The sequence below is a fragment of the Notolepis coatsorum genome, assembly GCF_963971535.1.
Source record: "Notolepis coatsorum genome assembly, chromosome: 6".
NCBI classification, from domain to species: domain Eukaryota; kingdom Metazoa; phylum Chordata; class Actinopteri; order Aulopiformes; family Paralepididae; genus Notolepis; species Notolepis coatsorum.
Window position 1 is genome coordinate 166,476,868 of NC_140170.1, and position 21,356 is coordinate 166,498,223.

General features: G+C 43.0%; 1 protein-coding gene across 1 annotated transcript in view; it reads right to left on the reverse strand.

The window, feature by feature from the left end:
• eogt (EGF domain-specific O-linked N-acetylglucosamine (GlcNAc) transferase) overlaps positions 1 to 20,335 on the reverse strand; it is a gene marked incomplete at both ends in the record, with an annotated part of 89,986 nt that extends 69,651 nt beyond the window's left edge. The window contains 5 exons of the mRNA XM_084315809.1: positions 2,617 to 2,721; positions 7,972 to 8,066; positions 11,749 to 11,857; positions 12,149 to 12,249; positions 20,126 to 20,335. Of these exons, the coding sequence (XP_084171935.1) occupies positions 2,617 to 2,721; positions 7,972 to 8,066; positions 11,749 to 11,857; positions 12,149 to 12,249; positions 20,126 to 20,335 (620 nt within the window). The remainder of the gene's footprint in view (positions 1 to 2,616; positions 2,722 to 7,971; positions 8,067 to 11,748; positions 11,858 to 12,148; positions 12,250 to 20,125) is intronic.
• Between the last annotated feature and the right edge of the window lie 1,021 nt (positions 20,336 to 21,356).

A 21,356-nucleotide genomic window follows, 5' to 3' on the forward strand; every position in this document is an offset into this window, starting at 1 on the left:
GTCGTAGTACCCTTGAATGAGTGCTCCTGCCAGAGTCTTCAGGGTATTCTTGTTTACCAGAGAGGAGATCCGGTACACAAATCTAGTTTGTTGGTTAACTTTTTTGATTACATTGGATGCCATTTTGTCACAGGAAAGATTGCCTCTAGGATGGAACCCAGGTATGTAATTTCATCTTTCCTTGTGACAATATTGTCACCCTGTGTAACTGAGAAGCCGTCGGTCTTGCTGAGTTTGTTATTGATCCGAAGAGTTTTGCTGCAATTCGAAACTGACCCCCGTAAATGTCCAAACCCCCCCACCCCCCACCCATCAAACCTGCTACTAATGTGCAGTTTCCTCCCCCTCGAATGTACAGGTATATAGTTTCTGTTAGGATCTCTCTTAAACAGTACTGTATATTTGTATATCTTGTATGTCATAAATGAAACAGTACTGTATATCTGTATGTCATGTATGTCTTAAATGCCATGATATATATCTATGTTGTGTATGTATTCTCATAAATGTCATGAATTGAAAATGGGGGACCCTGATGTAAACAAGACGAAAGTCTTTCTCTGGTCTGCATCCCCTTAACAATTGTGTGTATTGAGCCGTACTGTATTGTACCCATTCTGCAATCTGTTAATAAAATGTTCAATCAATGAATCAAAAGGTATGACTATAGACAGTTACCATCGTCTGAAAACAAGCCGTTTGGTCCCAGGTATGACTATAGTTACCATCGTCTGAGATTGATGTCACTTCAATAACCGCTTAGCTATAACTTTCTCCATAATAAAAGACTCTTTCATTCCAAGCACTTCTCTATCATAGACTTCTTCCTTGTCGAAGTCAGAGGCGTGTTTTCACTTATTCATTATGTTGGCTCGGCCATATCGGCCCTTACACTCTTTATTTTCGGCTATTGCAACTCCTGTAGAATGTTGTTAAATATGTTAATGTGAATGTGTATGTGTGCACAAGTTATTTCTTCATAATATGAATGACATTTTACCAACAGTAACTTGGTAAGCAAGGTGAGCACAAGTTTCTTATTGAGTGAAGATGTTAAGAGTAGATGTACAGGCTATCATTCTAACCTCTAGATGAGCGGCAAAAATTCAACAACAGTGAGCAGTGAGCCTCATCAACAAGGCTTGGGACCCCCACTGACATCCCCCACTGTGATACATTAACGCACCCTTACTTAGTTTAGTTTACTCAGTGTATTCAGAGTGTGTGTGAAGGACCTGAGTGTATTTGTACTGCGGATGTGTGATGGTATGGTGTTCCAGAACTCTGCAGCTCTTGTCGAGAAGATAAGATTTGGACTATAGACTATAGATTTGTATATACACTCTTCATACTTGTTAATACGTCACTGTTCTTTCTTTTTGCACATTACTGCTCAATTGCACAACCCTTTTTATTCTAATTAGTGTATATACTCGACCACATTGTGCACAATTGTACAGCCCTGGCCTATTTTATTTTATAATTCTATTCTATTCTATTGTACTTCTATTTTAATTGAGTTTATATTCAATTTTATTTTATTCTACCGTAATTGTCTGTCCGCTAGTGTCGCACCAAATGACAAAAATCCTTGGATGTGTAAACTACTTGGCAATAAAGACCTTTCTGATTCTGATGAGATGGATGCCCTTACAGTTGGCCCACATGTCCAGCCAGTCATTATGGAAACTAGATAGCTACTGCTGGGGGAGGGGAGCAAGCTGGTCCCCCTGTTGGTAATCTGTCATAGTGTATGAATGGCTGACCTGGTCCCTGTCGTAGGACCCAGGAGTTTGACCAGTTGGGATTTTGGGGGGAGGGAAACTCACACCTCCCTGGTGGTCTAGTGGTTAGGATTCGGCGCTCTCACCGCCGCGGCCCGGGTTCGATTCCCGGTCAGGGAATGTCCTTTTTGGCCTCCTAATGACAAGACGGCCTAGGATTCATTAAGGTGAGAGTTTCTGGACAACCTGTACCCCACAATCCAAATGTATCTTTGCAATGCTTTAAGATAGGAGCAGCTTTGTGTGGTTTCCTTAGCTAGCCAATGGTAGTATTCATATGAACTCAGCCAGCTGAACCAATTCCAGCTAAAGTATAACGTATGCTGTTGTGGATGTGGGGCGGGATGCACATTTCTCTCCCAATTGCCACATGCCGGGCATTCCAAGCAACACGTTTGGCAACTGAACTAGCAGCTCCCTGGTGGTCTAGTGGTTAGGATTCGGCGCTCTCACCGCCGCGGCCCGGGTTCGATTCCCGGTCAGGGAACAGCCTTTTTAAGTCACACAGTCTGTTTATATCGATAGACCTTCGACATTGGATAGTTGGTGTTTACACTTACACTGTTGAAAGAACACCATTTCAAAACTATTGTCGTAAGGACCTGCCTTGGAACGTATGCGTTTATACGTATGCGTCAAGTTTCAAGTTTTGTTTTATTTGTCACATATAAGGTACATTACAGTGAAATGCTTGGTTCTGTACGAGTCTCCTGAGATTGTGCTTCCTACAGTAAAAAAAAGTTAAAAGAATAAAGACCAAACACTATACAAGATATACTAAAGTACAAAATGCAAAAACTTGGTAGAGATGTGTGTCAGTGTGTTGCCTTACCAAGATTGCAAGGGACTCTTGTGATCTCCCTCAGCAGCCAACGCTCGCTTGTTGAGACTGCAGCGACCCCCGATCTCCCCCTTCTTAATGAAATCCTCCTTATATCTGCAGGGCAAACACAGGCAAGTTACAACATTGAACCAGGTACAGTACAGGGAATAGGGCCCAGAACTCAACTCAACTAAAGACAACACAACTCACCTCAACTAAAGACAACACAACTCTACTCAACTAAAGAAAACACAACACAACTCAACTAAAGACAACACAACTTAACTAAAGAAAACGCAACTCAACTCAACTAAAGAAAACAACACAACTCAACTAAAGAAAACAACACAACTCAACTAAAGAAAACACAACTCAACTAAAGACAACAGAGAAAGACGTTTGTCTTGTTTACATCAGGGTCCCCCATTTTCAATTCATAGTGACATTTATGACATACACAACATACAGTACATGACATTTATGACATAGACATACATGACATACAGGTATATAGTACTGTTACACTTGTGACATATACTATATGCAAATATACAGTACTGTTACCCTGATATCCTAACAGAAAATATATACATACAGTATGATGGGGAGTTGAGTTGTGTTGTCTTTAGTTGTGTTGAGTTGTGTTGTCTTTAGTTGAGTTGAGTTCTGGGCCCTATTCCCTGTACTGTACCTGGTTCAACTAAGTCGATCAAAAGTCCCATTAGCCAGATTAAATTAACCCGATGTTTGAAACCAGGCTTTCCCTGTTCCTCGAACGCTGATTCACTCTCGTTAATTCAAACCAGACTTTATACTCAGGATAATTGTGTGCGGCCGCCTCAATCAATCAACCAATGCCGTTAGAAAATCAGGATTTCTGCGATCGACACCTGCTGTCTTTTCAGGTGAGGCGGCCGCGCGCAATTATCCTGAGTATCAAGTCTGGTTTGAATTAACGAGACTGAATCAGCGTTCGAGGAACAGGGAAAGCCCGGATTCAAACATCGGGTTAATTGAATCTGGATAATGGGACTTTTGATCGACTTAGTTGAACCAGGTACGGGGAATAGGGCCCAGGCCCATTGCAAGTAGGTGTACTCTGTCGTCTACTCTAAGCCATCCTAGGTTGTCAAAATGTGCAGGGGTAAGGTGGTTTTTTTGTGTGAGTAAGGCCAAGCAGTAGTCTGACCAGTTTATTTTGTTTGTTTGTAGCTTTGTTTTAAGGGCCTTTGGTACCATGAGGTGCAAGCAGGTGCAAGAGAAGAGATCCGGTACAAGAATCTTGTTCGTTGGTTGACTTTTTTTTATTACATTCATTACATACAACTCAACTCAACTAAAGACATCACAACTCAACTCAACTCAACTAAAGACAACACAACAAAACCCAACTAAAGACAACACAACACAACTCAACTAAAGACAACACAACAGAACACAACTCAACTAAAGACAACACAACTCAACTAAAGACAACACAACACAACTCAACACACAACACAACTCAACTAAAGACAACACAACTCAACTAAAGACAACGCAACACAAAAACATTTATTTTTTACTGCAGAATATAGACTAGGCCATTAGTTTGGGGTCATTAGACAAGCAGTAGTCTGACCAGTTTGTTTAGTGATGTTTGTAAGCTTGTTTTTAGTGCCTTTGAGGTGCTTTGGTACCATGAGGTGCAAGCATAGTCGTAGTATCCTTGAATGAGTGCTCCTGTTAGAGTCTAAGGTATTCTTGTTTACTAGAGAGGAGATCCGGTACAAGAATCTTGTTCGTTGGTTGACTTTTTTGATTACATTGATTACATACAACTCAACTCAACTAAAGACATCACAACTCAATTAAAGACAACACAACTCAACTCAACTAAAGACAACACAACACAACTCAACTAAAGACAACACAACTCAACTCAACTAAAGACAACACAACTCAACTAAAGACAACACAACTCAACTCAACTAAAGACAACACAACTCAACTCAACTAAAGACAACACAACTCAACTCAACTAAAGACAACACAACACAACTCAACTAAAGACAACACAACACAACTCAACTAAAGACCACACAACACAACTCAACTCAACTAAAGACATCACAACTCAACTCAACTCAACTAAAGAAAACACAACTCAACTAAAGACCACACAACACAACTCAACTCAACTAAAGACAACACAACAGAACTCAACTAAACTAAAGACATCACAACTCAACTCAACTAAAGAAAACACAACTCAACTAAAGACAACACAACTCAACTAAAGACATCACAACTCAATTAAAGACAACACAACACAACTCAACTCAACTAAAGACAACACAACTAAAGATAACACAACTCAACTCAACTAAAGACAACACAACACAACTCAACAGACAACTAAAGACAACAACACAACACAACTAAAGACAACACAACTCAACTAAAAACAACACAACTCAACTAAAGACAACACAAAACACAACTCAACACACAACACAACTCAACTAAACAAAAACACAACTCAACCAAAGACAACGCAACACAAAAACATTTATTTTTTACTGCAGAATATAGACTAGGCCAGTTGTTCCCAAACTGTGGTGCGCGCACCCCTTGTGGTGCGCGAGCGCCCTCTAGGTGGTGCGTGACATGAAAAGGCAAATGGTGGTAAAAAAAAAAGAAAAACATTTTTTTTTTTTTTTTTTATAATAAAATTTCATACAAATCTTAGTCAAACCTTTAGTATTATGGATATTAAACATGCTGGCAGAGTATTGTCGTGAACATTTTAATTAAATAAAGAAATTCAGATAATGGTTGAAGAAGTGCGTCTTTAGTCGACGGCGAAAGATTGGATGGGATTCGGCTGTCCTAACTGGGGTGGGTAGTTCATTCCACCATTGTGGGGCAAGGACTGAGAATAGGCGTGTAGGTGGTGTATGTGTTTGAGGATGATATCCTTCAAACAGGCAATAGTGATGATATAATTTTGGCAGTGCTGAGCTGGGTTACTTTCCTCCAGTGTATTTGTCCCCCGGCCCCACCCAATGGCCCCATGCACACACACACACACACACACACCGAAGTAAAAAAAAAAAAAGAAAAAAAAATGTGATTTTTTTTTTAATCTTTTTTTATATATATATATTTTTTTAACTTCGGTTTTTTTTTAATGTTCGAAGCTTGTGCCATCGAACGAAGCTTCGAAGTATTTAAGACAGCCCTAAACACAACTCAACTCAACTAAAGACAACACAACACAACTCAACTAAACTAAAGACAACTCAACTCAACTCAACTAAAGAAAACACAACTCAACTAAAGACAACACAACACAACTCAACTAAAGACAACACAACTCAACTCAACTAAAGACAACACAACACAACTCAACTAAACTAAAGACATCACAACTCAACTCAACTCAACTAAAGAAAACACAACTCAACTAAAGACAACACAACACAACTCAACTAAAGACAACACAACACAACTCAACTCAACTAAAGACAACACAACACAACTCAACTAAACTAAAGACATCACAACTCAACTCAACTCAACTAAAGAAAACACAACTCAACTAAAGACAACACAACACAACTCAACTAAAGACATCACAACTCAACTAAAGACAACACAACTAAAGACAACATAACACAACTCAACTAAAGACAACACAACACAACTCAACTAAAGACAACACAACACAACTCAACTAAAGACATCACAACTCAACTAAAGACAACACAACACAACTCAACTAAAGACAACACAACTAAAGACAACATAACACAACTCAACTAAAGACAACACAACACAACCAGGCGCGGAACTTTGTTCCTAGCGGTGGGGGAGACATATTAGGGGGCGTGGTCAGTGACGTCGCAGGGGGGGGGTAGGGGGGGGCGCCCCCCCCTTCCAATTTTTTTCTTTCTAATACCAGGTGTGCAATACGCATTTTGCCAGGCGGTGGCGCCTCTTGTAAGAAGTGGTCATCGTGGAGCCAGGGCTTGTCCAGCTGCACGTTCGCTAATTTAATATAATGATACTAGTGAATTTTGTTTAACTCTGTCAAAATAAACGAGCTGCATAGGCATAATAAACTGTAAGCGACATATACATGTTTGCACTGTCTTTTTTCTATTATAAAGTGCCTCTCGAGACTCGGGTCCATAACACATAACAGATCAGTCATTTGATTGTAATGCAGGTGCTCGCATTATAAATCGAATGTATGCGAGACAAACAATGTAATCGTTTTGATGCATACATCTCTGCCCAGCCTACCCCACCTGTTGCTGTTGCGCCCCCGCACAGATAGACCCATATCCCCGCACCAGAACGCTACGACGGGGACGTCTCTAAATGTCATGCCTTTATTTTTCAATATTCACTAGTATTCGGACAACAGCCGCACACTTAAAGTGATACATCTAAAATCGCTTACCTTACCTGTCGGGGGTCCAGGGTGGCTTGTTCGCCATCCGCCAGGGAAACCGCAGATATATTCCCAAAAATGATTCCAGGCCGCTATTTCTTTACCAACGGATTTCCAGTTCCGCGTTGACGCTTCCAACTGGTTCATGCGTCGGCTACACGCTGCTTTAATAACACTGCATTATCGAGACAGCGCCCCTATGTATGACTTTGAGGATCTGGCAATGAATTCCAAGAGTAGGGTAAATCTGCAGTGCCGGCACTGTGTAGTAGCGACTAGCGAGTCACAGTGCTGGCCGCCAGGCCGCGCAGTTGCAGCAGTTTGGGGGTAAAAACATGGGGGGGACAAATACTGCATTCTGAAATCATGCGGGGGACATTTTCCGGGGACCCCCCCGCAAATTACGCCCCTGAACACAACTAAAGACAACAACACAACACAACTCAACTAAAGACAACACAATTCAACTAAAGACAACACAACACAAACACATTTATTTTTACTGCAGAATATAGACTACCGGTAGACCATTAGTTTAGGATCATTAGACAAACAGTTTGTGATATAATTCATTGTATTCCATTACAGATATCTAACAACCGTCCACCGTCAGTGTGTGAATGTGTGAGAGAATGGGTAATATGAGAGGAACAAATTGTAAAGCACTTTGGATAAAAGCTGTTATATAAATGCACCATTTACCATTTAATGTACCCTGCCCATATCTGTACCTCCCCTCCCCCCTCCCCTGTGCTACTATGACGCCTGAAATTCCCCCAAGGAGATCAATAAATGAATATCTTATCTTATTTGAGCTGGTATTTATGCCTCATCAGTATTTGTGTATCTGTACCCACAACCCCTATCAGGTCTACTGACCTCTCTTGGCCTCTGTACTGACCTCTCTTGACCTCTGTACTGACCTCTCTTGGCCTCTGCGAGGGTTCCTCAGGTCCAGGTAGAGGTTGGTGGCCTTACAGAAGCGAGTGTGGCTGCTGCATTTCAGATACGAGTCGCCCTGCAGATAAAAGTCTGGCCTTTAACCCTTTCACTGTCACACGACAGCCGGTTAACCCTTTCACTGTGACAATACAGAAGGTTAGCCCTTTACTATCACACAACTGACGTCGATGCTCCATCATTGATGGAGCATCGCCGTCGGTTGTGTGATAGTAAAGGGTTAACCTTCTGTCGTGTGGCAGTGAAAGGGTTAATGGACCTACTACCTCAAACCCGCCCTCTTTATTGATCCGCCAGTCACAACTGTTGCTTTCAGTTTGTCTGAGTAAATCAACAGTTGTGATTGGAGGATCAAGAAAAGAGGGCAGAGTTTGAAATAGATCTGTAACACCGGGAAATGTAACAACACCGGGAAATGTAATAACTTTTCAAAATGTAATAACTTTTTCCTTTAGAAGGACTTTAAAATGTAATATTACTACTATTACTACTTTTAAGGACTCTATGGCAGAGTTGTTTACACACACCTGCAACTGTCACCCAGCCTTTTAACTGACATTCAAATAGTCTGTTCTGATTAATGTCTTGTATGACTTGTCATTTTATTTGGTTGTGTGTTTAAATTATTTCCCATACCTCTGTGTATCGCCTGTGTCCAGTAGTCTTATCTGGAGTTATTACATGGCGTTTTAACATTCGCCAAAATGCTTGATTGTGATTGGTCAATAGCGCTCGGTTACCCCTAGCAGCGGTCAATTATTTCTCAATAATTCACCGCTGCTATGGGCAACGCGCAATAATGACCGCTGTTAGGGGCAACAGAGCGCTATTGACCAATCACAATCAAGCATTTTGATCGCAGTCACGAAAGCTAAGCTTTACCATTATGCACAGCTGCACTACATCAGGTATAATCAAGTCCACACACCTGCCGATGACAGAGAAGCAACAGAACAACTGCGTCTGCATTTGATCTCGTCTTGTCGATGGTGTAAAATGAATCACGTATATTGTTAGTAAGTTAGCCCTGTAATAAGCGGGATAATGTATAGCTATACTCGGTCATTGTCGCAAAATAATTGACCTTCACTGCGTTTAGAACACCTCAGCTGCGCCTCGGTGTTCCAGAACGCCGTGTCGGTCAATTATTTTGCGACAATGACCTTGTAGTAGGGATGTCCGATATTATCGGCCTACCGATATTATCGGCCGATATCGGCATTAAAATGTGATATCGGAAAATATCGGTATCGGTTTTCAAATTATTATAATTTTTTTTACATTTCTATAACCTTTATTTATCCAGGCAAGCAAGTAAGAACAAATTCTGATTTTATTTATTGTCAAAAGTATGCATAATGTTGTGTTAATTCCACAACAAGAGCTATGTAATGTTAATTACCTGAAACTATTACATTTTTTTTAGGGGGGAAACCCTGCATATATCGGTATCGGTTGATATCGGTTGATATCGGTATCGGAAATTAAGAGTTGGACAATATCGGTATATCGGTATCGGTAAAAAAGCCAATATCGAGCATCCCTACCTCGTAGCTATACATTATCCCTTACTTATTTTTATGTTTTTTTTTGTCCCCTTCTCCTTACCGTTTGAGAGTCACTTTTGTCCTCTCGCCAGATCGTCATTGTAAATACATACAATAAATAAATAAAAATTAAATAAACCACAATAGAGGACATGAACTTGTTATCAAAAAACTTGTTCTCACCATAGCAATATAAAGAAGTCCTAGCAGTTAAAAAAAATACTTCCCAGAATGCCTTAGCTCGCTGGACCACCACACACCCACACTAGTTTATTCCCAAAGGTTATATTTTACCTTATATTGTCTGCAACCACCAAACATAAAAAGATTGCATCTTACTAAAAAGTTAATTAACATAAAGTAGACTGACTTACAAAACTGTTGCTGCCCATTTTCATTTAAAAAAAGTATATAGTGTACTCTATTTCCAAGACATCTTTGATCTTATATCACCTGTATCCTATGTGTATAAGATGTATTTGATCTTATATCACCTGTATCCTATGTGTATAAGATGTATTTGATTTTATATCACCTGTATCCTGTGTCTAAGACGTCTTTGATCTTATATCACCTGTATCCTATGTGTCTAAGATGTCTTTGATCTTATATCACCTGTATCCTGTGTCTAAGACGTCTTTGATCTTATATCACCTGTATCCTATGTGTATAAGATGTCTTTGATCTTATATCACCTGTATCCTATGTGTATAAGACGTCTTTGATCTTATATCACCTGTATCCTATGTGTCTAAGACGTCTTTGATCTTATCACCTGTATCCTATGTGTATAAGACGTCTTTGATCTTATATCACCTGTATCCTATGTGTCTAAGATGTCTTTGATCTTATATCACCTGTATCTATGTGTCTAAGATGTCTTTGATCTTATATCACATGTATCCTGTGTCTAAGATGTATTTGATCTTATATCACCTGTATCCTGTGTGTCTAAGCATAATCCTAATCGTAAACAGATGTTGTATTTCAAACCATATCTCTATGCATTTTATTACCTTCAATGTGTAGCAATTGAAGGTAATTTACAATATTACAATCAATAATGTAACAACCAACCTACTAAATGTTACCATTAAATGTCAAATGTTTTTTTTGTAAAAAATATTTTTTATTCAAATAAAAGTAGTGCATCTTAGAGAAAATCTAAAGGAATCAACATTTCAACAAGTGGATCCATGCTAAATTGTGGCTATCCATTATCATTTCTAAAAAGCACTCTTCCAAAAGATTTATTTTACCTTCTTTTACCTTATATATATATATATATATATATATATATATATATATATATATATATATATATATATACCACCTCCCATATGCCCATATGCGTCTAAGCACAATCCAGGCCTTCATCCATCAATTACTTTTAGAAATAAGTTCCCTGATTAATTTCACCACTGCCACGTCTGACAGCTTTGTACAGCTTCATAAAACTAACTGAACAGTCACTGACAGACAAAGAATCTCTCACAGATCCAACTTGATTATTATTGATAATGTTTTAATAATAATTGTTGCTTTGGCAACACTGTAACGAATGCAATCATGCCAATAAAGCATTATTGAATTGAACTGAACTGAACAAGAGATAGAGGGGGGGGGGGGGGGGGCATGTGTATGTAAGTCCATGTGACAGACATGTACGTTTGTCTGCGCAAAATGTGTCTCCTCAACTATTCTTGTTTAAATAAAACATAAATACAGCCATTTTTACATGTTATTACATTATCCGGTAATGTTACATTATACATCCTCACCGGATAATGTAACAACAATCTCTGGATAATGTAATAAGTTATCACGTTATTATCCAGAAAAAGGTGTTACACTATCCATTCCATATATGTTACATTATCCAGCAAATTATTACATTATCCGGTGTTATTACAATTTAAAGTCCTTCTAAAGGAAAAGATTATTACATTTCGAAGAGTTATTACATTTCCCCGGTGTCACACGGTCAATAAAAAATCCAAACCTTTTGAGATATCTCTAGACAAAAGTGGCAGTGGCACAAAGCTATACTGTAGCGCAAACAGATTCAAACATTGCAGTTATCATTGAATCAAATGCAGGGCAGTGGTCTTAGGACTTGGCATTGTAATCGAATGGATATATTTACAAAAGGCCTGCAGTGTTTATTCTGGTTGAATCAGCGTGGGAACTTACAGGCTTGGTGGCCTTGCAGAGAGTCTTCATCTCCGAGCGACGCTCCTGGACGTAGCCAAAGTCGGCCTGCTTCCAGAACAGGTCCTGGGCTGCCTCCACTGAGCCGGCCCTGAGAAATGACAGGATTCACTCACCGTATCTGTTTAGCCAGAGAACGGGAGGGCTCATGCTCTCAATGAATCACTAGAGACAAATGTTTACTTCTGACAGATAATCCTCAGTGTATAGTTCATCACTTTATAAAGCAAATTTGGCATCTGAGAAAAGATGGAGGGCTAGTGAGATATACAATAAAAAAAATAAATGTAATAAATAAAAGCAGCCAAATAGGCTCAGCCAAACGGCCTTCTGCGGTGGAAAACAGAATGTGATGTAAAGATGCTTGTGTTTGATGTTGTACCGTCCAGAGTCTGCCTTGGAACAGACAGGAGAGCCAAACCGCTTCTCTGGGGAGCAGTCCTTCTCATAACCCCAACAGGCTGACAGATCCTGCAGAGCATCCTGTTGTAAAAAAAAAAACAGGAGAGGAATGTGTGCATGCCGAGAGAGAGAGAGAGAGAGAGAGAGAGAGAGAGAGAGAGAGAGAGAGAGAGAGAGAGAGAGAGGTTTAAGAGGCTTAACACTTTATTTCACACCTACAGTATTGTGACAAATCAAGCTGTCATGACTCTTTTAAAGACAGAGGAGATGGATGAAGGGAAACTGTGTGGAATGGTCTTACTTGATCTTCAAAAAGCCTTTGACACAGTATATCATGGTCTACTGCAGGGGTAAGAAACCCTAGGCACGCGTGCCTGCATAGGCACGCAGGGGCATTTTCATTGGCACAGGGGGCAGCATTAAAAACAAATTAAAAAAATTATACTTTTTTTTTTTTTGCTTTGAAATATTATAGTGAAATATTTTGCACTGTTGTCGCATTTATCTTGTTGAAATCCTCCCACAGGTTCTTTTTTGTAAGTCGAGTATATCAAGGAGGCTCAGATGTTTTGTTTGAAGGCTTGCCAAACAAAGAGACAATCAAATCAAGTATAAAATATATCCCCATGTCAGCTTGAAGTGTCGAGCGACGCATCAACGAAATGTCAGAAAATATCAGAGAACAGCAAACAGCTGGATTAAAAGATGCTCCGGTGTGCAGCTTAAAGTGACCAACTACAGCCCCCAGATAACAGAGCTCAGTAAAGCAAAACTGTTTGTCTGCATTGCACCCCCGCCCCAACTCAGATTTAGGGTTGATACAACCATCATAATAATATTGTTAATAATAACAATAACAATAATGATGTAATAATGTAAACATTTTCATTAAAAATACCTGATTATGAGAAGAAAAAAAAATACGATGCATGGAATATTGTTGAGGCACACTAGTTACAACTATATTTCAAACAGGCACTCCATGTCAAAAAGGTTGCTGACCCCTGGTCTACTGCTTAATAAGCTGAAGGCTCTGGGACTGAATGATACAGCTGTAAAGTGGATTGCCTCATATCTGACAGACAGAGACCAGAGGGTAGAGGTCAATGGCTTTATGTCAAATGCTAAACCAATAGTTTGTGGGGTTCCGCAAGGAGGTGTTTTAGGACCATTGCTATTTTTATTGTACATAAATGATATGAGAGATGCATATTCTTGTAATTGATTCTTATTTGCAGATGATTCAGCTTTACTCATCTCCCATAAGGATCTGATTACGCTCCAGAATGCTAGGAGAGGAACTCTCTAAGATTAACAATTGGCTGTCTGACAATATAGGCTCTCACTTCACAAATCAGAGTCTATTTTGTTCGGATCTAAACCAAGATAAAAAAAAAAAAAGGCTCCTGAACTCAAGGTAGAATTAGGGTCAGAGGTCATAGCAGCAAGAACGTTAGGTTATGACTATAACCAAGTTCTGTTAGTATAGCGACGCTCGGCATCGCTCTCTGCACTATCTCGCATATGTGCACGCGCACTGAATAAAGACCACAATGTACCTTTAATCCCAATATTCGTCTGACCACACCCCTATCAGCTTACCCATATAAGCAGGGGTGGGGCCACCCACTCGCCTCCTTCCCAAGCTTTCGCCACAAGGCGAGGTCAAAGGCTGCAGCGGCGTCGGATGCCGAGCGTCGCTATACTAACAGAACTTGGTTATAGTCATAACCTAACGTTCTGTATCGTATCGCTCTCGCTCGGCATCGCTCTCTGCACAAGGGAGGCCGAGCGAGAGCCAACGGCCGACAAATACACCCCGCTGACAGCCCCCCACAAACCATCAGAACAGGGAGGGCCGAGCCCCCCCGACCCACCCTAATGGCGGGCACCCCCCCTATTAGGGGCTTCACGGGAGGGCGACGGACCCGACCGTGCGAAGAGGCACTCAAGCAACTCAACGCACAGGGTGAGCAGACCGTGGCTTGACCCCACGACTACACACACGCACAACCCGCATGCCACCCGGGAACGAACGGAGGAACAACCTCGTTACTGCCCCCAGAATCACGGGGTCAAGGGCAAACCCAACCCCATGGCAAGGCCGTAGCAGCGGAGCACGAAGGAAGACCCAGACCCACCAAAAGGACTGGACTCCCTAGAATGGGGGCCCGGAGAAGTCCATGATGCCAGCATCAAGACCCCACCAGGTGGGCACGTAGTGCCCCGCCCCCCACATCGCCAGCGTATTCGGACAAAGGCCCCTCAGTTACTGCACCTGGTATTCCCAGGCGGAAACCCATCCAAGTACTAACCAGGCCAGAACCTGCTTAGCTCCGAGATCGGACGAGATCGGGCGTGTTCAGGTCGGTATGGCCGTAAGCCGAGCGGGCCCCGTCCCCCCAACAGTACACCGCCTGGCACACTGACCCTGCAGAACAGACAGTCAGCATGGCCGTAAGCACACAAAAAAGGTTAACCAACGGAAGCAGGCAGCGCACCGGGGAAAAACCAGGCAACAGGCTGTTAACCCTAGCCTGGAGACTGCGGACGAGACAGGCGCCAGAGGGGACAGCTGAACACAGCCGCCCCGGCGGAAGGGGCGTATGCTGGCGTTGTTGCATGACCAAGCCTCCATTTAAAAACCCCCACCCAGAGGGGTCGAGGCAGAGAAGGCTGACACGATTGGCAGACGTCATGAACGTGCAGGGGCACCCTCAAACGGTGAACCCGGGAGTTGACACTGCACCAACACACCAGGGAATCAACCACCTCGGTGTTACCCAATGCGGTGGTTGTTCCCATAACCCCTCAAGAAAAAACTCCAAAACACACCTGCGGGTATACACCGGCTATACCGCAGTACAAGTGTTTCAGTTTCCAAAAAGGGTTAACCCAGGCCTACGGGTCGCAAACATCACTTCGGACCGGGCCTGGCGGTACGGGAAGCACAGGGTCACCAGAGGAGGTCAAAAAACCACCCCCACAGGCCCCTCTTCGCCATGCGTGAGAGAGGAGCGAAAAATAATGGAGAACCAGCCCCTAAGCACACCGTACTTGGTATTCCCAGGCGGTCTCCCAACCAAGTACTAACCAGGACCAACCTGTGTAGCGGCCGAGATCCGACGAGATCGAGCGCGTACAGAATGGCATGGCTGTAAGCCATGACGACAGTGCTGAGTAAAAACATACCCAACCAGGGTCTCCATAGCGCTTAACCCTGTGACACCCAGACCGACCTGGCATTTTTCCCCCTGAAAAAAAGCCCAAGTCCCTCAGGGTACCAGAACAGCAGATCTGCATCCCCGGCGGACAACGGGTTCAACTGATCTGGACCAGCGTGACCAGAACCAGTCCCGTGCCCTAACCACGCCGACATGCCTACTCCAGGAGAAGGGCAGATATGCGTGTTGATCTTAACATGAAAAGAAGGCGCCACCCAGATGTTCGGACGAACCGCGCCTGGTGGCCCACCCCAAGGGCGTGAGACCCCACCACATATGTTCAGATCCATCCCGTCATCATCCCCCAGACATGAACGAGAATCCGTCGACAACCCACCCAGGTCATGGGATGTGGTCGTCGGAAGAGGAAAAACCCCCATCTCAGTTGCTTTATAAAAACGCTGTTTCAACCACAAGCAACCAAGGCGTGCCAGTCAATCGCCTGTCTACAGCGAGCTAGCACTATACGTGCGTCGGGACACACCCCCATCAATGAACAGGCTATTTAGACCTGTCATTGAATCCCCAAGGCGCCCAGGGGAACGACAAGAGGGGTGTGACACTCCCTAACTCCAACACTTCTGGAATAGAAAGAAGGAAGCATCAACAGTATGTATCCCAGTCTACACAGCCGGGGTAAAAAATGTTCACATTTTTACATCCCACCACCCTCCCATAGGAAAGAGACGGGGATCCCCAGAGAGACTTCCCATGCGAGCTGTACAGATTGAAAAGAATATATTGCACCTTGAGCCATGTAAAAAACTGGTTTTAGGGCCTCCGGGGAAGAGGCACTGAACCCATACACACTCAATAAACGAATTGAATCGAATATACATACAATAGAAAAGGACCCTTCTAGAGGGTCCACTCACTTTGACAATCTGAGGAGGAAGGCTCTGTACTCTGATGGAGGCTTCCTCACATGGAAGAAGGAGTCCGAACTCACAGAAGGCCTGAATAGGCGCTTGGTGAGGAGGAGCCCTGACCACCCCCCCTGAAAACAGATCCATCACATGGACCTGAACAGCACACGGAAGTCCTACCAACAGAGACGCGCACGGTGACGTACTCTATGGCGGGGGAATTCCTGCGGTGCACACGCCCAATATACCAGGCCGTGGGACCAGGAACTCCCTCCCCCCCCCCCCCCCCCCCCCCCCCCCCCGTAACGTGCCGAACCGCCACGTGACGGGAACCTTGAAGGACAGGGGGTGTACCCCTGACCGACAGAACAATGGGGAGAGGAAAGGTTACCAGTTCACCCCTTTATGACCCCACACCCATGATACGATGTAACGACAAAAAGAGAATATGACACAGTCATAGTCAGCTCTATGAAGCGTTTCACAGCTCCACACAGCGCATGAGCCAACCTGCTATCTGATTTTTACTAAGGAAAAACACAGAATAGAGAGGGCTCTAAGAACCCCGGTCCAACATACACATGTGCTTCTGTGGCCAGTACAACCCAGTTGTAGGTCACATGACACACACAACCCATCATCACCTACAAAAAATGGCAAAAACACTCAACAGAGGAACGCCGTTTTTTTCACAATGAGAGAATACATCATTCTCGATTAGTATCGACCACAGGCCTTGCTAAGCACACATGACAGCAACCAAACCAATTTCCCTTTAGGAAATAAGTTTCTCCAGCAGATTCAGCACAACCTCAGCAATCAAGCTAAGAGTTACATCGTATCCCTACCACACAAAAGACACAATTAATGCACAACATGTCTGATAGGAGGATGAAAAAGTCCCCAGGGAACCGGGGGGGAAACACAATCCTCCTATTTTACCCTCAATACGGCCAGTTAAAACAGGAAAACCTGTTAATGTGTGAACACACTGTTCATTGTCATTACAGTCTGAGAAAGAACATTCTTCTACTCACTTGTCACCAAGCATAGCTTCATAGGTTAGTTACCTTAGTTGTGAGTACACGGTGACAAAAAACAGCTCACACATAACCCGCAACGTATCCTAAATGCATTGCAACAACACACGTTTTGGGAAAAAACACCGTTATTCACAATACATTTAGCAAACTAAAACCAGAAGACGTGTTATGAGGTCTGGTCAACCCCGTTCCTACCCGGAACGCAGATCAGCGAAGTGCAGTCACAGACACCGTAGGAACACAGCCGCTCCTGTGTTGTCCGAACTGGGTAGCGTCACCGCCCCAACCCGTACTACAGTCCCCCGTTGATGCAACCTTGCCGTCCAGGCTCAGGGCAGGGTCGACGAAACATCCCCTGTCAAGGATGACGTCGCGGTCAAGAGTGTAAAACATGTTAAAATCAAAGCACGTTCAACAGAATAGCATCAAGCTAACGGCCGCTCCAACCGTTCGGGTGCTACTGCTTCTGCTTGCGAGACGCCGAGCTAACGACGCACGCGATCAGAAGCGAGCTCACGGCGGCGCGCGAGAAGCTAAGCTACCCCGCGCCAGCCACGGCCTATAGCAGCAAGCTAACGTTACCTAGCGACCACGACATGCTAGCCCCGCAGCTAACAGCTGACTGGCTAATAGTAGGCCCTAAGCAGGCCATGCAGCGATCCAGCAGGCTAACGCAGCAGTTAACAGCTGACTGGCTAACCGTAAGCTAAGCAGCTATCAACTGAACATGTAAACAATGACATAACACTCACCCAGACAGGCCGCCGTTCTGAACCTCTCCTCACTGTTTAAGAGAACAGAGAAACAAGATGTCAACACTGCTTTACAACGGTGATTTTACCAACACCCGACGGAATCAGCACAATACCAAACTGGCCTGTGTAGCTGATTTGAACATGGATCTGCCGCTATCGCACATCCATGCACATATCCCCTCGTGAAGGAATACTCTCATTTGGATATGAAAGATGGGGCCTTAACACGGTGACAGAGAGAATCCACTCGTCCAGAACACACAGGGACCACCAGTGTTAATGGTCGCGGCCCACTAGTTAAAACTATAATGGTCTTCAGACCAAGGCCTTCTGTCGCCTAGGTGGCTGAACAAAGGACCCTAGCCTGGGGCCGGTTTCCATAAACATTGTCAAGTAGCCCCCATAGCACTAACAGACAAGTGGAGCCTGCCAGCAAAACACTACTCACCCAACCTGGAACGCACCGCTTCTCACAACAGCGGCATGTCCGACAGTTCAGCTGTGGCCTGACAGGTTTCACCCCAACAAACACAGCAAGGAACTGCAGTTGAGAAGCATGCAGCGGCGTGCTCCCAATACGAAAACCGGTGGAGGATTTTTAGAATGATCAACATCTTCCAGACACTCCAGTACGAAGACAATATCGCCGTATTTTCTCGAAAATAGTGAGAGAGAAAATAAAGATATGATGTCAACGTATCCTTGCTTCCCAAAGCTGTTCCTAATCCAATTTCTTCCATCATGGTGTCAAGTGTGGGGATCTACCGAGGCACTTCTTCCTTGTGGTGAAAGCGAGAAGGAGGCGAGTGGGTGGCCCCACCCCTGCTTATATGGGTAAGCTGATAGGGGTGTGGTCAGACGAATATTGGGATTAAAGGTACATTGTGGTCTTTATTCAGTGCGCGTGCACATATGCGAGATAGTGCAGAGAGCGATGCCGAGCGAGAGCGATACGATACAGAACAGCAGTGAAGTACCTGGGCTGTATGCTGGATGACAGTCTGGGGGGCGGGGGGCCTTACAGGTGCTGGGTAAAGTAAATGCCTGCACAAAGTTTTTGGCTAGAAAGGCCAATCTGCTCGACAGGGAACGCCTTAGACTACTAGCCAACAGCCTAGTGCAGTGTCATTATGCTAGTTGATTATGCTAGTGTAGCCTGGTATGGGGGACTGTCAATTTAATTAAAGAAGAAACTACAGGTGTCACAGAATAAGCTGATCAGGGTTGTACATTGTACTGGGCCTAGGGCGGCCCTTGTGAACATGTTGGGAGGAGTCATTTTCAGGAGCTCAACTGGCTACAGGGCCCCCAAATATTTTAGTAACTATTTTCCTAGTGTTAGGGAATCACACAGCCACAGAACCAGATCTAGCTCAGCAAACCGGCATCCTCCAAGGTGTAGAACAAAGATGGGACAGTGCTCATTTGCTCACACAGGAGCACAGGAGTGGAATGAGTTGCCTTTGACCACCAAACAGGGCTTGAACCTGTATAGTTTCAAGGTGAACGTTAGGAAACGGCTCCTAGAAAATGACCCAGAGTAACTCAGGAGACGTCCTGCTTTAGTGTAGGAGATCTGTACATTGTGTACATTAATAATAAAGTATATTAATAAAGTTGTATTTTACTTTTTTTATTAAATGTTTTGCAATAGGCTGATAATAATGTGTAATAAATGTGTATGTAAATACTATGTGCTGCTGAGACCAAGGACCACAATGGAAATAAGTACAGTATGACTTTTGTGTGTGCTATCCTTGATAATTTTAGGATGCATGACTTGTTGTAACATGTAATGTATTTTAATAATCGTCACATAAACTAAACTAGAATTCGGTAGATTCAAACAGACCAATTCACCCTCAGCCTGCCCCCAAGGACAGCCCCCGCAGTCAAGATTTAAAGGTTATATCCTAAATGTCATCTCTTTAAACTACACTGATTGTCGTATCAACACGTCGTATGCAAGCATCTTCTGTTTGTTTTGTGGAAATAGGAATATTACACAACTAGAAATACCACGATCTCGACTAGAAAGAAAACGAAACAGACAGAAGTGCATATCTTACTATAAAAGGGCAGAGTGTGTCTCGGCTGCAGAGCTTGGCCACCCTCTTGTTGTTCCTGAGGAAGTAGGGGACGTGTTCTGCCGGCAGGGAGAGGCGATGGTAGCTGAGCGATGCTGCCCGTGGTGGGTTGTGGCCGGTGTTCTCAGCCTGCTCGGCAGTAACCAACACGGAGGAAGAACAGACGATGGCCAGTGCTATCAGCAGCAGCATAGTCTGGAGAGGGAGAGAGAGACAGAGCCACAGGTAACAGAGAGAGAATAAAAGTGTAATAGAGAAAGAGAGAGAGAATAAGATAGTAAGAGAGAGAAACAGAGTAATAGAGAGAAGAGTAGGAGTGAGAGCGAAAGAGTAATAGAGTGAAAGAGTAAAAGAGAGAGAGACGAGAGAGTCAGACTTGCCCTCTATAATCTTGGTTGAGAGCTGGAGACCACGGTTTGCATGCATGTGGGTACAGGCTAGAGTGTGTCGTCGATATTCCAATGTACAGTTTTGCTTGTACAGTTGTACAGTTTCCCCCACCCCGCCTACCCAACCCCCCACCCCAACCACCTCCAATGTAGTTCCCCCACACAAAAACAGAATACAAAGAACAGCAGACATCAAGACAAAGTGACAGGCAGACAAACAAAAAAACAGTTTCAGAGAGAGATTATAGTAATGGTAATAAGAAATATAAAAAAATATATAATAATAATAATAATAATAATAATAATAATAATAATAATAATAATAATAATAATAATAATAATAATAATAATAATAATAATAATATTAATAATAATAATAATAATAATAATAATAATAATAATAATAATAATAATAATAATAATAATAATAATAATAATAATAATAATAAAGTAAAAATAATAAATAAAAAAATCTTTTATTTTTTAATTTAATTTTTTTTTAATAAGGAGATACCTTTGAAAAAGTGAGTACAGCGATTCATAGGTCAACCAACTCTGGTGTTGATTTGGTGCATCAAAGAAGAAAGTTTGAAGGGGAGGGATGGGTGAGTAGTGTACCAAGGGTATTGTGTGAGTGAGTATCAGTCTGGGACTATGGGAAGGTGGGTCCTCTCAACATAGGAAAAGAAGGGAGCCCACATAGAAAAGAACTTGTCTGTAGATCCTCGGAGTGTGTGTCGGATTTTTTCTAGTTTAATACAGTTAAGAATAGATTTAATCCAAAGGGCATGAGAAGGGGGTTTAGGAGGATTTCCACTGAAGTA